Raw genomic sequence first — 18,017 nt, forward strand, 5'->3', positions numbered from 1 at the left:
ATTCCACTGTTCGTCTCATTTCCATAGATATGGCGATATAAAGGGGGATATATGTATATTTTAAGAATGGAAAAACCTGGTTTTGAAGGTTTTACATGATGAGTTGCATCGGGTGGCTCTGTCTAAAGAATGATAGTGAAGTAAGTTAAGCGCGTGAAGCAACATGGCGGTTTATTTATGTGTATATAGCCAGTGACTGCTGATATGATATTTGTGTACTCATTGTGTAGCTATGTTGCATGCGGTGGGTTTTGGCAAATGGTTTATCATGTTCTGGTAGTAAGTCACAAAGAACATTTCTGGAGCACTGCAAGGCTGGTTTTTGGGGTTTTGTTTTGATGGTTTTATAGAGCGGTTCAGTAAGTGGTCACAAAGAACATTACCATGGAGCACTGCAAAGCTGGTTTTTGGGGTTTTGATGGTTTTATAGAGTACAGTAAGTCACAAAGAACATTACTGGAGCACTGCAAGGCTGGTTTTTGGGTTTTTGGGTTTTTGATGGTTTTATAGAGTTCAGTAAGTCACAAAGAACAATACTGGAGCACTGCATGTAAGGCAGGTTTTTGGGTTTTTGGGGTTTTGATGGTTTTATAGAGTACAGTAAGTCACAAAGAACATTACTGGAGCACTGCAAGGCTGGTTTTTGGGGTTTTGGGGTTTTGATGGTTTTATAGAGTACAGTAAGTCACAAACAACAATACTGGAGCACTGTAAGGCTGGTTTTTGGGGTTTTGGGGTTTTGATGGTTTTATAGAGTACAGTAAGTCACAAAGAACATTACTGGAGCACTGCAAGACTGGTTTTTGGGTTTTTGGGGTTTTGATGGTTTTATAGAATTCAGTAAGTCACAAAGAACAATACTGGAGCACTGCATGCAAGGCTGGTTTTTGGGTTTTTGAGGTTTTGATGGTTTTATAGAGTACAGTAAGTCACAAACAACAATACTGGAGCACTGCATGGCTGGTTTTTGGGGTTTTGGGGTTTTATAGAGTACAGTAAGTCACAAAGAACAATACTGGAGCACTGCAAGGCTGGTTTTTGGGTTTTTGGGGTTTTGATGGTTTTATAGAGTACAGTAAGTCACAAAGAACATTACAGGAGCACTGCAAGGCTGGTTTTTGGGGTTTTGGGGTTTTGATGGTTTTATAGAGTTCAGTAAGTCACAAAGAACAATACTGGAGCACTGCAAGGCTGGTATTTGGGGTTTTGATGGTTTTATAGAGTACAGTAAGTCACAAACAACAATACTGGAGCACTGCATGGCTGGTTTTTGGGGTTTGGGGTTTTATAGAGTACAGTAAGTCACAAAGAACAATACTGGAGCACTGCAAGGCTGGTTTTTGGGTTTTTGGGGTTTTGATGGTTTTATAGAGTACAGTAAGTCACAAAGAACATTACAGGAGCACTGCAAGGCTGGTTTTTGGGGTTTTGGGGTTTTGATGGTTTTATAGAGTACAGTAAGTCACAAAGAACAATACTGGAGCACTGCAAGGCTGGTTTTTGGGATTTTGGGGTTTTGATGGTTTTATAGAGTACAGTAAGTCACAAAGAACATTACTGGAGCACTGCAAGGCTGGTTTTTGGGTTTTTGGGGTTTTATAGAGTTCGGTAAGTCACAAACAACAATACTGGAGCACTGCAAGGCTGATTTTTGGGTTTTTGAGGTTTTGATAGTTTTATAGAGTACAGTAAAACCATTATGTGTGCTAGATTTTTGGTAATGTCATGATTTTTATTTTGAAATTAATTTGCTGCTAAGAGTATATAGTTTCTGCTAGGCTGGTTTTGGGAGTTAATAAAGTCACAAAGGATGTTATAGCTTTGTGGAATTGTTATAATATGTGGCTAGGCCCAACGTAAATACACAGTTTAAATTTTCAAGCCAATTAACTTTTATGTAGACCAATGTGTATGTGCTCTTAGCTTAGATGCATACCCCAGAAATTAGCACCAATTAAATTAAGAAAGATTTGTATGGCAAGCACACATTTAATCAAGTATAACAATAAAGAGACCAAATAACATCACTAAAATGACTATAGCTTATGAACATTACTGATAGTTACAGCCTTTAAACTTGCACTGTAATTATGTGTATAATAAATACGGCTTTGTAATTTATTTTCAGTGACTAAACTGATCACTAAGTCTTGTACAAATTATATTCAATTAAAAGCCATGTTGGCAGAGTCATGAAAATCATTTAGTTCAATTGAATAGCCTGCTGTAAAGAATAATCACTGTTTTACTCAAAATTTAAGCCAGTATGAAGATATCTGGCCACACATTTCTAGAAATATTTAATAGTGGCAACCTAAAATAAATGTCATATATATTTGTATCTATTAACTAATAGACTAAGCAGCCTAAGCCAATTTGTGTAGATCAACTTTTAATATTGTTTAAATGGTAGAGCTCTTCATTTTTTTGTTACCTCTTCAATAAGTTACAAAATTTCTGATAGTGGGTTTGTTCTGTTATTAGACAATTGACTGTGTCAGCCAAGATGAATTACAAGTATAATTAATTTTTTATTTAAAGTATATACACTGTATTTGGTTCTAGCTGCTTATTTTTTCTGTTTTACCAATTACAATTAAGATCTTTAGCTTTCTACCAATTCTGCCATCTCACAAAACTGTTATATAGCCAGAATTTAGTTACTGATTTTAAAATCTGTATATAGTGTACTCCATGTAGAAAGCATGTAGCTCATACAACTGGATAAAATATATTTGGGCTAGCTGTATTCCATAAATCCCATATCTATAATATGTACATGCATACTTGCATGCTTACTACATGTCTCCAATTAAGAAGCTGGGAAATATATGTAACAGTGAACTTTAGTAGCTGATGGTTTACTAGCTATTCATTGATTTGCCAGTACATAAGCTTTATCCTTAAAGTTTAGCTTGGGAGGTTATTGACTGTAATGAAAATAGCAGCATCTTTATGCTTTGTGCTCGACACTGCCTTTTAACAACAATATACGTAGCAGACAAAATATAACTGAAAAATGTACTTCATGCATGCATGATCAATCTGATGAGAATGTATGCTTCAAATATCTGTTTGGTGCACTCCTTTCAAGCAGATAATGACATTTAATCACAATGATTGAAATGTAAAGTAATTGCAATTAACAAATAATTATATAAGGTTACTACATTTAATGAAGTTTTGGCTGTACTGGGTTCTTATCATGTTGATAACAAAATGCAATATACTTATTCCGTCGTTTACCATTCTATGAAGATAGAAGTGATGGTGCCTCTTTCCCATAGAGCACACAATTTTCTTAAAACGAGAAATCCAGGCAAACGTCTGCTCACAGCTCATTGTATTATAGGCTTCATTGTGATCCTTGACAGATTTCGGATGGTATTTCTCATGGCACTTCCTGTCTCGATGGTTTTTGATGTGCAGTGAATCTATTATTTTATAAACATCAAGCCAAAGGCTACTCAAATTTCCGGGCAAAGGCAAGGGATTTCTTGCAACATGTAAGCAATCAATGTGACACATATTGTCGTAGAACAATGTGATCATTTTCCTTTCATCTCTGGTAAGATTCCCCAAGGCTGATACCATCCAGGATAGAATAATTAAAAATACTTGTGCAGGTCCTTCAGATCTGTATAATTATACAGGACACTTAAAATGTATCATTTATTCTAAATAGGAAGTTATACACTACAACTGTCTATAAATTCTAGGACCATTCACATTCACACAATATTATCACATTCACAAATGGTAAATCTAGTTAGTAACTTACTCATACAATGGCTGCCACATGTCTATATGCCCACCACCCCGAACAACAAAAAAATGACCACAGCTCCACTTTTGCAACTTTTTCTTGGCACCAGTGTCCTTGTTGCATTCAGGCTTAGCATCAAGTTCATTTTCTTCATCTAATTCTCTGATCAGTTCTGGATGTGATGCAAGCAATGACGCTGTTCCTATGCATAAGAAATGAATTAATAATTAACCTAGACCAATGACGCTGTTTTATATTACTTTCTTATTTCCATTAATTAACAATTAACCTAGATTTTCCCATGGCCCAAAACTATAAGTAAAAGCCAGAACAGCAGTAGCAAGTTCATGACTAATTTACCATGTCTGTACAGGGCTCGAGCCTTGTCAATCCACTCTTATAAAGGTCATTTGTAATCATGCACATTCATCAATTTGATATTGCTTGATACACACACCATGCATACCGCTAATATAAGTGTTCAAAGCTATAGAGGGTCTGGGGGTCAATATTTCTCCAAGAAGTATATATTTAATTGCTTTAAATGGCACGGAAGCTCCATTCAGCATTTTGTGCCCATCAAAGTAATCAATGCAAAATTAATGTCCCTGCAACATCATGCAAGCTAGTGATTTACGGAAGTAGCACAGAAATATACAGCGATATCAGTCATTATATTCTACTAAACGTTATACTAGAGTATTTGCAGTGCCTGCTCTATTACAGTAACGCGATCTTTTACAACTTTCAGTTACAAGTTGTTGAAAGTGGTCCAGCCAACACTGGACCGGCCGGGCTATGGGCTCCCGATGTGTACCTGTACAAATTCTCAAGAGACAAATTTCATGGTTCCTTGCAAATTTTCATCCTACAATTATCAGAATTTGTTTGCAAAATGAGTGACTCTCAAAAAGACTCAATTCTCACAGGGTGTCAAATTTCAGATAATTTGTCTTCCTCTCCAACATAAGTACACTGCATATAACTTACCTTGGCAGTCTGAAGCATTTGACACTGAACTTCTTGTAGACAAGGTTTTCTCTGCATTATCCAGCTTACTAATCTCTTCAGCATTAGGACTAGAATCATCATCTGGGTCTGTGAGGGCAAGCAAGTTATACAACACCTAGGTATTTGATATCATGATGACATAGTCACATAGCTAAAATTTAAAATTTACTGGACCACAGTATCATGACACTTAAATCACTTAATGTGTCACCCTTTCATTGCTCATACACTCAGTTGTCTAATGCAATGTTCAGAGTGAGCAAACATGCATAAATGCTGAGATATGATAGATGGGTTGTATGCACCTTATCATGTGCTTCGGCAATGCATAGATTATTTATCACACTATTTGGAATCTTAAGATGGTTATAAGGTTTGCAAAGCTAGACATTTTATATCAGTCACATGCTTTCTACTCTCAATCCCAGTCATAAGAAAACAGTTTGTGCTATATACACAGAATCAATAATGTTTGCAGTATAAAAACCAAGTATGTTAATATATTAAATTAATCGGAAGGATGTACATGTATTTTGTGCAAAAGATTTTTTTCTGTAATATACCTGTTTTGATTTACATACAGCTTACTGGATGGTAGCTACAATGAGATATAAATGTACCTTTCAAAACTCCACAATATCTTAAATATTCCCGTAGCTTTGATGGGATATTACTCTTTTCAGCTTCAGTGCAATGGATTTCACAAAAAGCATGGCCGAATTTGGGCTCATTCGGACAAGTATCAACATAACGTAGTCGACGAGAAAATCCTGTGACTTCCTTATGTACCCGGTACATACATACAGGATATCTCAGTTTCCAGTTTCCATCAAAGGAATACAATTTCCCACAGCCTATATTAAAAGAAAATGAAAATCAGCTGGCTATATAATATTATATTGCCAGGCATGCAGGGCTATCCATGAACTTATGCAAAAGTAATTTCTAATTAGCATGATGCATTTGTTATGCAATGGTTTTTGATAATGGTACATGTGAAGGTCAGAACACCAGTAGCTTGCTACACTAAATGCCATTGTATTATGATACTAGGGAGTGTGTGTACAAATATTATGTGCACGTGTATGTATTTGTGCATTTTCTACAAATAATATTTTTTCTAAGCTCCGTACACTTGCTTGTAATGTACAAGATGCATACCTCTTTTTTTGCATTCATCAGTGCAGTTGGTATGGACATATGGATGACTAGCTCTCTCTTCATCAATGGCATCCATCAGTTCTTCTCTAGAATCTAGTGATGAAAATATATATCCAATTTTCCCTTCCTCCCTGAGCTCATTTTCAATTTCTGCATTCCAGAATGCTTCTGCCACTGATTTACGATGAAGCTCATGTGTGCAAACCTCTGATTCAGGCACATCTAAAACTGCTGTGTCAACAAACATAGCATAATTACATTAATATTTCTTACCATTTCTAAGTGGACAATGTGTAAAGAACTCCTTTGTATAATTCAGAAACACTGATGCAGTTAATGACTCTCTGATTCCCTCATTGTAGCTTTCAGCAGCACCTTCAAAGGAGCACCAGGTGTGATGTCTGCAAGGTCATAAGATTTATGGTGATGAACTGCATGGGCAACTTACGCAGCAGCAACCAAATGACAGTACAGATCTCTACAAAGGTACACACTACGTGATGCTTTGATATACGGCCTTGGAGAATCATAGTAGTGGTAGCCATTGAGTGCTTTCCCACCAAATTGGTCATATCTACATAACACATATAGCCAATGTGATCATAGTTGCAGTATACAACAATGTAAATTAGTGAGGAGCAGTGCCTTATTGCCACTATCTATACATAGGCTGTACATACATTTGTAATGGATCTTTGAGATCACATTAGCAATAGACAGTTCATATGTGTTGATATAAAGATGCTCTTACCACTTATAAACTCTTTGAAATAATGATGTAATAGAAAAAAACTCCATAATAAGGACTAAAAAAGCTGAGCAAGTAAGTACATATTTACCCTTGATAAAGGTAATATTGAGTATATCGTACTATGAAATATTTTTTAGTGGGTCAGGGAGCACTACAAATGTGCCAAATTTCAAGGATATGACCAATTCCATTTCTGAGTTATTAAATGTTTTTGAGGATCCAGCTCAACGTGGACATACTATAGCTCCTTCGAAAATCATATTATGCAAAAAATGTATATATAAATTATTCTCCAGGGTGGAATTCATGAATTCCTTGCCATTGCAGAGTGGTCGAAGGAATGTTATATAGGATAACTTTCACTCAGTCTAGCTTCCTGTATACTCATGCACAGCTGATATATTTAACAAGTATAAGCAAAAATTAGTAATTTTACATCCAATTAGGAATCATAGTAATAAAAAGTAAAGAAACAAGGTGGTTGCCTATATGCCTGCAGATATACTATAGTGGACATTTAATCCGTAATTCAGTCTTCAGAACCTCTGTTGTACAGCTATAGACTGAATTAGGGATTAAATGTCCACTATAGTATATCTGCAGGCATATAGGCAACCACCTTGTTTCTTTACTTTTTATTACTATGATCCCTAATTGGATGTAAAATTACTAATTTTTGCTTATACTTGTTTGTTTACTTTTTTTGAAACAATGATAATTAGTGAATAACCTCGTTGGTGATCCCTAACTGATATACATTACTATTGTACTGTATGATATCGTTTCTGTATACTTTCTCTTTCTACATGCAGTATAGCCACACGGATCATAGTAGCATGGAAATATTGCAGAATGCTGCACATATAAGGAGGATGCTACTGGTCCCAGAAGCCTGATACAGCAAATTGTTGCAAAACATAATTATATGATTCTATAAAATTAAACTTTTCATTTAATAGTGTTAACAAGTTTAGATAAATGTATTTCAGTATTATAATCAAGTATGCATGCATATGGTTTTGCTGACTGTACAGAGAGCATTATAGCACTTGCAGTCAAGGATACCTTTAAAGAAGTGTTAAATATAGGAAATCAGTAATCAGCATTGTCATGATGAATTTCAAAGGCATGATATAACATAGGCATACAGTACAAGTGATGATATTAAGTCTCTTGTATAGCTGCCCGCAATCACAGTATGACTATTATCCATGCATAATACCTGGCTGTACATGCATGCCGGCACACTGATTACTAGCCATTTTTATTTTATGTATAGTGCGGTGCTAGACCATGCAGTCTTGCAGTTTGCAAAGTGTGTAGCTATACCATTCAAGACGTAACACAGATTATTTAATTGTTATAGAAAATGTAAATCGTTGCTGGTCATCATAGTCTCTACCCCTTTGAATCCTTCCTCACCCCCATCCTCTTCCTCTCCCCCGTCCTCTACCTCTCCCCCGTCCTCTACCTCTCCCCCGTCCTCTACCTCTCCCCAGTCCTCTTCCTATCCCCTGTTGTCTTCCTCTCCCCTGCAGTCAATTACTGCATAGATATTATTAAAGCGCTTTTACGCGCCTCTAATATCTATGATTATTACGGTCAGTCAGTGTAACACTGTTTTTAGCTACCAGCGAGGCTATTGGTATGTTGAACACCTACATAACGTTTCAAGCAAAGAATACTGTAAGAAACGCCTAGATCTTGCACTGAAGCCATAACACTTGAAAATCAAAGGATCTTTAAGGAGGACAAAGGTAGCACCATGATGCATGCATTGTAGCTGCTGCGGTTGGTGAAAAGGCACGTCTTGGGATGAAGCGACGTTGAACAGTGAAGAAATCAGGCCTGTAGCCTTAGCCGTTATCGAGTTACGCTTGTCTGAAGGCATTAGTAAGTAAGTAAGTTAGTAAGTTAGTCAGTCAGTAGAAAATTCGGTTAAATACGAAATTTTTAAAATTTCGTAGCAACTTGATGGAACGTTTTAGAGTTGATCTGAAGACATTTTTGAGCTTGGTTATGCCTAACCAATACTGCTAATCTTTCAGAAAGTTAATATTAGGCTGGTTTTGGGTGATATTTATAGGGCAAGAAACCCCAAACCTTGGTGATCCCTAATATACAGTTACTACCGTACTGTATGATAGCAAGTTTTTCTTTTTAGCCATTTAAACTCTTATTTAAAATTCACTGAGTCTTTCAGGCACTGAATGCATGATCTTCCATATTCCCTGATTCGATCTACTCTCCACATATGTAGGCATTTTTTCACAAACCATGCATGCACTCAAATGGACTCCTACCAATGACTGAGGACAAGAGCATAGCTATAAATTGTAAAGTTGAGGGGACTAAGAACAATGACTAATTATATAATGTTTGCACACATTTACATGCAAAACATACTCTGTTAAACTTGTCTAGGCATGCACAGGAAAATTTTACTGCCAGAAATTGAATCTTGTAGCAATTTCGACTAAACTTTGAATACAATTAGAAGCCTTCTTTGAATAAATGGCTGTTTGGACTGAATGTATGCTCTAACAGAGTAACTGACTGTTCTATTAGCATAATTGGTTGCTCTATAAGATACCTTGATCTTCACATGTAGAAGGGCTTATCTCCCACTAAAATATGAGTGAGGGGCTCCAGTCTCTTTGTGGTACATCTATAAGACTGAGGATGAAGTCCCAGCCTCGTGAGAGATTTCATCCTTATTCCTAGTGCAAGTTTTTAAACCTTTCTATTAGGCCACAAAAAGTTAATTATTAGTTTCTCATCCCCGTCCGCACTGCTGTCTTCCTTACCGCATCTAGAGTTTTTGCAGCACTACTTTTTTGGCTGAGTGCAGCCATTCAGCACCTTATAAAGTTGGTTATTAGCTGGGGCAACATTAGAAAATTGAATTTTGACTCAATTTAGCTGGTTAATTCAGCTATCCATGCAGTCAATAATAAATAATATAAAAACCTGCCTGCCCGCACTATTATTTGGTTGCTTGGAGGATGAGAAACTAAAATTAACTTTATGTGGCCTTACATAGAATGGAAATGTGAATCCGGTTTGTAAACCAGCTGGCCAGTGTAGAAACCAGTCCGTAACATAATATGCATGCATGCATGTTATATTCATATGTTATATATAGCTATACCTTGATTTATATAAAAACAACACCTATGCACTGTACATGCATGCAGTGAGTATAATTTATATGTTGACACACCAAAAATATTGCAATATAACTAGCTGCACACATCAAGTTGTCGGGTAGGGTTATATTGCTGAATGCAACACGGATGAGTGCATGTGTCAGACACATGCATGCATATACTTTATTTTACAGTGCATGCTGCACGCATAATTTGATCAGATGTAGCAACATACCTGTAGTTTATCATGCAGCTGTCACATCTTAAAGTGATCTTAATTGCAGGAAGTGGTCCATGTAACCCAAACAAGATAACTGTTGATGGATCATTATGAATCGAAAGGCCTTTGCTGCAGACTAAACATTTAATAGTTGGAGGTCCCAAGAAAGCAGTATGAGCAACTTTTGTTGCTAAAGTCACTTTCCATAAAACTTCCACTCTAGGAGTTTGGAAATTAACCATACCAACTACATCATTAAAAATAACTCCTTCGACTTTTCGCACTAATTCAGCCACCTGTTCACAACTGTACATTGTATTCATGGAATTATTAATGACGTTGGAAATGTAGTGTATCCGACGAGACAAAAAAGATATAGGCACCAAGTTCATTGCTTGAACTGTTAAAACAGTTAACCCGCTTGAAACTATGGGAGCGATAGTTTTCACTGCCAATGATTCTTGCTCTGTATAATCATCACATCTGCTGCTCTGACTCGCCGGGGCGGGTAAATCGTCAGTTTTCTTATCGATCAAGTCTAGTGGTTCTAGAGACTTTCCCGACTGACTGGAGCCCATTCCATCTTTATATCCACTGGAAGACAATGCATCTAACGCAGCAGTTAACTTTCGCTTCTTCCCACGACGTGACGGTGTTGACATATTACAGGTGTATTAAATTATACAATCATGTACTATACATGTACACGGGCACGTGAGTATTGATCGCGCATGCGTCTTTCATACTTACCTTGGACATGCGCATTTGCATTTTCTTGAACTGTCGCCTATAGTTGCAGTGTCAAACGTTAACGCAGTGTGGAAAAATGCCTCGAACGACTGTGAGTGGAAGACTGGTGACGGTAGATGGTCAAGTGGGAGAAAACAAGAATGGAGAGTTCATTCAGTTTACAAATTATTCCTTTGAGGTAGTTAGCGCTATCTCATCTCCTCCCGGAATCTACACTCAATTAGACGGATTTATACAAAATTAAAGTTATCCATGGAGACGAAAGGTATGGTATTTTAACAGTGCAGGGTATAGCTATAGGTTGTCTGCTGTATAGCTAGATGTTGCATACATGGCTCTTTTGTGTATGCATGCCTGGCTTCAGAACCTATCTGTCATGATACCGCATGCATGTAATGTGATTTATATCTGTATATAGCTATACCCCACTTAAACTCAGCTAAAAAATTGATAGTGTATGTATGATAACTTGGTATGATAATATTATTAGTTTCTGACCTACCCAACACCTCTTTTGTTCACTTGCAAACAGAGAGGTGTTGATTGTATTATTAGTTTGTGGCTTGCTGACATGGAAATGCCTTAGCATAAACTATACCTTGTGATCTCCACTGCTCAAAAGAAATGAGACAAGGCCATGACAAATTAATGTTTTGATGTTCCACAGATATTGTGCGTAGGTCAGGAATTTTGAAAACTCCGAAAAATATCTAATCATATGATCTCTTTAAAGGAGTGTCTCATGGCTGTATAGGTTTGTAAATATTGTTTAACTGGCTGGACAATTCTAGGTGAAACATATAATGAATTCATTCATATGTTAAAAATCATAGTGTGGATTGAGCTATCAGTTTATATTATTTTATATCTATTATAGCGTGGTTCTTGTTAATTGCCTTACATTTGTTGTTATCACGCATGTTATATTACAGAGGATGCTTCGTCACTAATGAGGATGCCTCTACACTTCGAAGTTTCACGAAAGCTGGAGCAGATACATTTTCCAGCGATGCAGCAGCTTTCGTGCTAGCAGTTCTTTCAAGAGCAGAACATTAGTTTCAGCGTTAGGACTACAACCCTATAGTGATGTATGGGTTTTGGGACCTGAAACACAGATTAATAGCAAGGGAGAATTACTTGACAAAGACAACCTTCCATTTTATTGGTATGAGGATTATGCAATAAAGAGAGATGCTGTGGATGATCAAAGACTTGTACCGTTGCCGATTGCTTTACCATTGCAGACACAAGTTTGTGCCATATAATTAGAGTAATTACATGTAGTTAAGTCATAACTTTTACCAAGAGTTCACAAAGTATGATATAGACAAGGCAAGACACTATGTCCAGATTCTGAAACAATTTTGTGCAATCAGTTCTTCTTTCCTTTAGTCACACTTCTACTTGTATTAGAGAAAAGTCGGTTGAATGGTACTTTCAAGTGTTAAGGCTATGTTCTATGCATGGACAGGCTTCATGACATTAGTAACTCCATAATGTCCTTAATTTATAGGTGTATATTCTCTCCCCTGTATAACTAGAATCTGTTGTGTAATTATCTATAATTGTCAACATGCATGCACATCATGCTTTAAGTGACAAAATGCAGTTAGCTATTCTGCATGTGTAAGTGCACTATGCTGTGTACAATAAAATAGCACATTGTTACTGCAATTGTGTGATTCACATGTACATGTGTACATCATGTGTACAAAAAGTACACTAACAAGTGTAACATCTACAGTATGATTGCATTAATAAAAAGCACTGAAACAAACCGAGTGTTACATAATTTATCACAATAATTATAACAACCAATTTAAGCCCTAATTCAGACACAAAAACAATCTCAAGCTCCATATATAGTAAACTTATAAGGATTGTGAGTATAACATTGTTACAATGTTTACAATTGTGTACTTAAAGGGAATCCAAAATCTCTTGAAAGCAGCAAAAGAATGCCTTCGTGATAACTTTCAAAGCTTCTTTCAAGTTTTAAGTGGAATGTGCATGGCAATGCACTTTGAGGAACTAATTGCATTGCAGGCTGAATGTCCAATGGTGTTGGCATACAGCGAGACACCTGGAACAGGTAAGTATTCAGCTGCTGTCAACGGTATATGGAATGTAATAATAATCTTGAAGGGAAAACTACTTCTTTACGGGCAGCACTTAGCCTGTGTGGAGCTGCAGTAGTACATTTTCGGGTGGGAAAGTCTTCCCCAACGTCTTTAGTTTCACGAGCAGCAATCACTACTATTCCGATTGGTGTTGATGATATAAACTCACAAAACAGCATAGAAACATTGTCGGTGCAGTTCTTCAATGGTGCTGCATTGAGTTCAGGAAATAATACTCCACGAACCTCCCTTTTGTTCACATCAAATAAGGCATTTGCTGAAAGCTCCAGGTTTGGTTTTTTAATAAATATATATGTGGCTTTACTCCTGTGATTCTTTTCCTTTAGGAATGCTGCACGATTAATACATATTCCATTTTTTAAAGGAGCAGTAGAATTGAGCCAGCAGGAAAAAGACGATGCACTTAAAATAGCTTGTCAGCATGCATCCAGCAGCATTGGAATTCTAATAAGCATAGGGGATAAACTAAAGGCCACACACTTTCAAACACATATAAGCAAAGACTTGCTACCGTTAGTTTGCGCAGCCTTACCTGAAGTAGATTTCAGAGTTCAAAAGAGTTATGCTCTTTTATTAGGGATTGGTGAAGAAGTGAGTGCAGAAATTTAAAGAACACATATTACTATGTGTGTGTATACTGTAGCTGTGCAACAGCATTTCACTGCCAGAAGTGATAGCATTTCCAGAGATAACACAATTCTTCGTACAGAAATGGGCTCCAGAAGTGGCTAGCTTACTAAAGCCTACCCAGAGTTCATTGCAGTCTGCGCTTAATCAAATACTTGATGACATTGAAGATTTGGAAACATGCGAGGTAAACATCTGTTATACATATGGTGTGCTTAAAGTTTAGTTAACAGATATTAAGGTTCCTCCGTCCACAAGTTGCCAATAAGTTAAATCCAGCCAGGCTATCAGTAGCCATTTACTTGCCACTGCTCAAGTGTCACTGTACAGGCTTGGATGAGGCCAAGTTCAAAAGAAACATCAAAGAAGTTGGGGGAAACATCAAAGCCTCACTTCCCTTCCTTAGGGAGGGATGCAGTGATAGAGTGTTAAAGCCATCAGAAAATGGAAGACAGAGGAAATGTATTACAATTCCGCATAGTGCGATTGCACAGGACATCATTCAAATGCTGGTTGAAAGAGGTAAATATATAAAAAAGATGCACAGATGGATGTATATATATATATATATAACATTCTGAGCAGATTTTGTAAGATCAAAGTTTCCACCTTTATTAATATAAGGTGGCCAACATGATGGTTAAGAATAATAACTATATGTAATAAATGCATTATGTTATTATTGAATATCTATTTAAAATTCATTGAATCAGTGCATGGTACTGTATACATGTATAAGCTCTTTCAAAAAGTGAAGTATATTTATTACAGTTTCAGAAAGCAGCATAACACCTAAAGCCGAGCACCCGAGATCATCGACGCCCACGCCATATGAAGACTTAAGGCAACTTTCAGAGCTTTGTGGAGATGATAAAACACCAAGCCCTATTATGCAGGATGAACTACTGCCGCCCTTCCAGAATTCCTATGGTATACAGCATGCAATAATAATATTATGCTTGTTTCATTATCACTATTATTATCACTACTGTGAGCTTGGCTGATACTGAAATCAGCCAAGCTCACAGTAGCTTTAGCTCACTCTCTGAGCCTTTGTTTGGTGCCAGTTTGGACTTAAGAGATAAAACAATCTCACCAATTGGCAGCATTAGCTCAGTCTCTGAGCCTTTGTTTGGCAAGTCAACTGAACGATCAGTTTCACCGATCAGGTGCCTAAATACCACATACATCATCAGCAGTGAGGAAGTAGACAACACCCCACTTCATGACCCTGCTGAAACTAAACCACCACCAATGCAGGCTACACCAGTATCACCACCATCTACTAAGAAAATCCCAGGTATACAGATACTATTTCAAATTATGTTTGTGTGTATGCTACAGTTTTACATGTATAGACCAAATCACTGAAGTTGCAGACTTGACAACGTTTGTATCATTGAAACCAGATAGCAAGGCAATAATAAAGCCAATTCAAAGAATCGAAACATCCACAGGAAAGCTAGAACAGCAACACCAATCAGTGTCATTGCTTAGAACCATCGATAAGGAGGCTTCAATTGATGGTATGGTATTTGTGTATTATATGCATGTACAGTACATGGGCACACACATATATATATATTCAAGGCTATTAATACTACGTATACAGTATACACATACGTACGTATACAAATATTGAGCTAATTGTCTCCCAAGAGCTCCTTACTCGTTACAAGTGCCGGAGTTGGTTGCTAAAATTGCTATAAGTTACACATACTTATACTGTGATGTATAGGAGGACTGTTGCTACTGGTTCCCAGTTTTGAAATCACTACAATAGCCAGCTGAGACATTTTTATTAGTATTCAACCATGAGCTGTATGCCATACTAGGCAAGCCTCAAACCCCATCTAAATACAGCATTGTACTAGCTACAGTACACATGCATGTAGGGCTTACTGCACTTTTTCCTTCCCTATTGTTTTGCTTAAACTACAAAAATGCAATGTGTTGATTTGAAAAAGTACAATATACAGTTTCCATGACATAGCTGACACTATGCTATATATCATTTAACACAGCACAGACACATTGCTGTACCAGCCGGAAAATGGTAACTAAGTACATAATACCAAAATCAATTGTTAAGGAAGAATGTGTATTATGTGTGCTGGCTATGTAACCTGTGCTAATAAAATGTATTATGTGGCTCTGCGTCAGTCTCAGCTCTATTCCACCCAAGATAAAGTTTTGCTGATCAAAATCATAAGAAGGGTATGAGTAAAAGCATCCTGAAAAACTTAACAAAACCATTGAGCATGTGAATCAATAACTTTTAGCTTGCATTTTTAACAGGGTGGTTAAAGCTGCTGTTCAGTATTAGAAGCATATATACAGTTACTCCAATAGCAATGCCACACCACATTCAGCAGTTAGTGAATCAATATTATTATCTCTTGTATATGTAGTTATTTTGGAAAATTTAAGTTAACACATTTTTGTATAGTCTCTAAAATGTACATTGTGTAAGGTGTTGAGTGGGTACATAGTGTAAGCCATCAATGAATTTGTGTATGCATATATCTCCACAGGTTGCATACTAAGAATTAAACAGAAGACGCAGATGTTACTGGAGGCCAAAATTGGCAGTTATAAAATCTTTGATAATGGTATACTGTCGTTGATTGATGATAATGGATGGGTCACAGATGAAGTATGTTTATGTCTATATCTATGTATATGAATTTTTTTGCTAATGTTAAATGACTGCTCTGTTGGACCTTTCAAAGTTTTTATAACTTGCCAAAAGATTATTCTAGGTGTAAGCAATCATTCACAATCTGAATGCCATTCTATTGCATTGGGATGCTTTTTGCAGGCTATTGTGCTGTTATAATTGGCACAAGTCTATTGATTGGTAACTTTATTAATTTTGCAGGTGATTACATCATTTATGTTAGCTGCCACTCGTAAAAGCAACAAGGTGAGCTTTTGAATCACAATATTATATTTTATTCACATAACACGGCTGTAGGAAGGAAAGGTGTATGTGATGGATGTGTCTGCTGTAAATGATATATGCAATGGAATGTATATTCACAGGCAGAAGGTGTTGAGTTGTGTAAGTTATTTAGATACATTGTATTTTGATGATTGAACAAAACTTTCCATGCAGGTGGATGTTTCCCAGTACAATGCTCTAATTGGAGCTTACTGCTTTGAAAAGAAACACTGGATCTTAGTGGTCAGCATACAGAAAGATGTGCTGCTTTCTTTATTTAATTTGGTATAGATTGTAGAACCACTTCAGAGACGGATCCTATATATCGATCCAGCCATGAACACTCCACAAAAGGTCCTAGACAGGATTAGAAAACAATGGAAGTTAGTCAGATAAAATAGACAGATAACAGGAAGAAAGGAATTAATAAACTGTTATTAAATAAATGTTGGCCTTATCTTTAATGCTTTTTGTCTGTTTTTTTTTCCAGTCAATATAGCATCCATCAACTCAATGGTGGCTACTGGCTACAAAAGTTTACTTGGGAGGTAACATCAATTCCCCATAGCTTCCAAGAGGATAACTCGTCATGTGGAGTTTATGTGATGAAGGTACATTTTGCTAATTAATGCTCATGCGCATAATATAATAAGTGTACCTAATTCTTATTTAGTTTGCTCAGCAATATTTGGATGGTTCGTCATTATCATTAGATGCCAACAGTGTTTCTGATACCAGAATAGAAATGGCTAAAATGATACTAAGTAACTCTGGTATGTGTACACCATTGTATATTACATAGTTTTAGTATAGTTTTAATTATGCAGATGACATTAGTGAATATTGCCGAACTTGTTCAAGTAAGGCTAGGAAGAAATGCATTTGGGTAAGTTGATTTCTGTAGCTGCATATGTATCATTCTTATATCTATAAAAATTTCAGATTGGGTGTGACAACTGCTCATCATGGTACCACCTAGATTGTGTGAACAGAAAGATTAAGAGCAAGTTGGAGGCTGCTAATATACAGAGTGTGGATTTTGTTGGACCCTGCTGTTCCAAAGATTCGTTTTATGTAGTTAAGGAGAAGTACTGAAGTAGTAGTTATTAGCTGTATGCTGCAAGTAGTTTTAGCAGTAAACTCATGTATAATCATGTAAATCTCATTTGATAGTGTATATGACCACAACAACTACATAGCTATAATATTTGTGAAGTATATTGGTACAATCAACTTCCACACAGCAAGTAATACTGTCAAAATACTGTAATATGATAGAGTATTCAGCTCTTGATAATGAACTTGGTGTCAATGTACTGTTAGTGTCCACTACCTGGGCAGCTTTAATAATAAATTAATGTAAAATAAATTTTTAAAAATTACAACATGGAGAACGGAGATTGCAGAAAAAACAACAGAAACAAGAAAGTTATTATATAGGTGCTAAGTAAGCTACTGTTCATCAGCAAGATCAAGAAGTACTAAGGCATGCGGCCT

The 18,017-nt window shown here is 36.6% G+C and overlaps 3 protein-coding genes across 3 annotated transcripts in view; 2 read left to right on the forward strand and 1 right to left on the reverse strand.

Annotated features, from left to right (window-relative positions):
- Window positions 1–18,017, forward strand: part of LOC136259294 (ATP-dependent RNA helicase DDX18-like) — a 91,971-nt gene that overhangs the window by 21,066 nt on the left and 52,888 nt on the right. The window lies entirely within an intron of this gene.
- On the reverse strand, window positions 3,090–10,737 carry LOC136258819 (uncharacterized). The gene is made up of 8 exons (XM_066052167.1): window positions 10,074–10,737; window positions 6,387–6,512; window positions 6,212–6,339; window positions 5,939–6,160; window positions 5,398–5,631; window positions 4,757–4,864; window positions 3,782–3,968; window positions 3,090–3,637 (listed from the first exon to the last, which is right to left on the reverse strand). The coding sequence occupies exons 1-8, from the start codon at window positions 10,718–10,720 to the stop codon at window positions 3,154–3,156; spliced, it is 2,136 nt and encodes a 711-aa protein (XP_065908239.1). The 5' UTR covers window positions 10,721–10,737; the 3' UTR covers window positions 3,090–3,153.
- Window positions 16,648–17,746, forward strand: LOC136258840 (uncharacterized). Its single transcript, XM_066052192.1, has 6 exons — window positions 16,648–16,763; window positions 16,812–16,903; window positions 17,011–17,131; window positions 17,194–17,293; window positions 17,348–17,406; window positions 17,463–17,746. The coding sequence occupies exons 1-6, from the start codon at window positions 16,689–16,691 to the stop codon at window positions 17,613–17,615; spliced, it is 600 nt and encodes a 199-aa protein (XP_065908264.1). The 5' UTR covers window positions 16,648–16,688; the 3' UTR covers window positions 17,616–17,746.

Source organism: Dysidea avara, chromosome 6, assembly GCF_963678975.1.
Source record: "Dysidea avara chromosome 6, odDysAvar1.4, whole genome shotgun sequence".
NCBI lineage: Eukaryota > Metazoa > Porifera > Demospongiae > Dictyoceratida > Dysideidae > Dysidea > Dysidea avara.

Coding starts and splice junctions, on each gene's coding strand:
- LOC136258840 (XM_066052192.1), top strand. CDS start 16,689: ATGCAGGTGGATGTTTCCCAGTACAATGCTCTAATTGGAGCTTACTGC. Junction 16,904..17,010: donor AGGATTAGAAAACAATGGAA/GTTAGTCAGATA, acceptor TTTTTTTTCCAG/TCAATATAGCATCCATCAAC. Junction 17,407..17,462: donor CTAGGAAGAAATGCATTTGG/GTAAGTTGATTT, acceptor TAAAAATTTCAG/ATTGGGTGTGACAACTGCTC.
- LOC136258819 (XM_066052167.1), bottom strand. CDS start 10,720: ATGTCAACACCGTCACGTCGTGGGAAGAAGCGAAAGTTAACTGCTGCG. Junction 6,513..10,073: donor AGCTGCATGATAAACTACAG/GTATGTTGCTAC, acceptor TGTGTTATGTAG/ATATGACCAATTTGGTGGGA. Junction 4,865..5,397: donor ATATTGTGGAGTTTTGAAAG/GTACATTTATAT, acceptor TTGCCCTCACAG/ACCCAGATGATGATTCTAGT.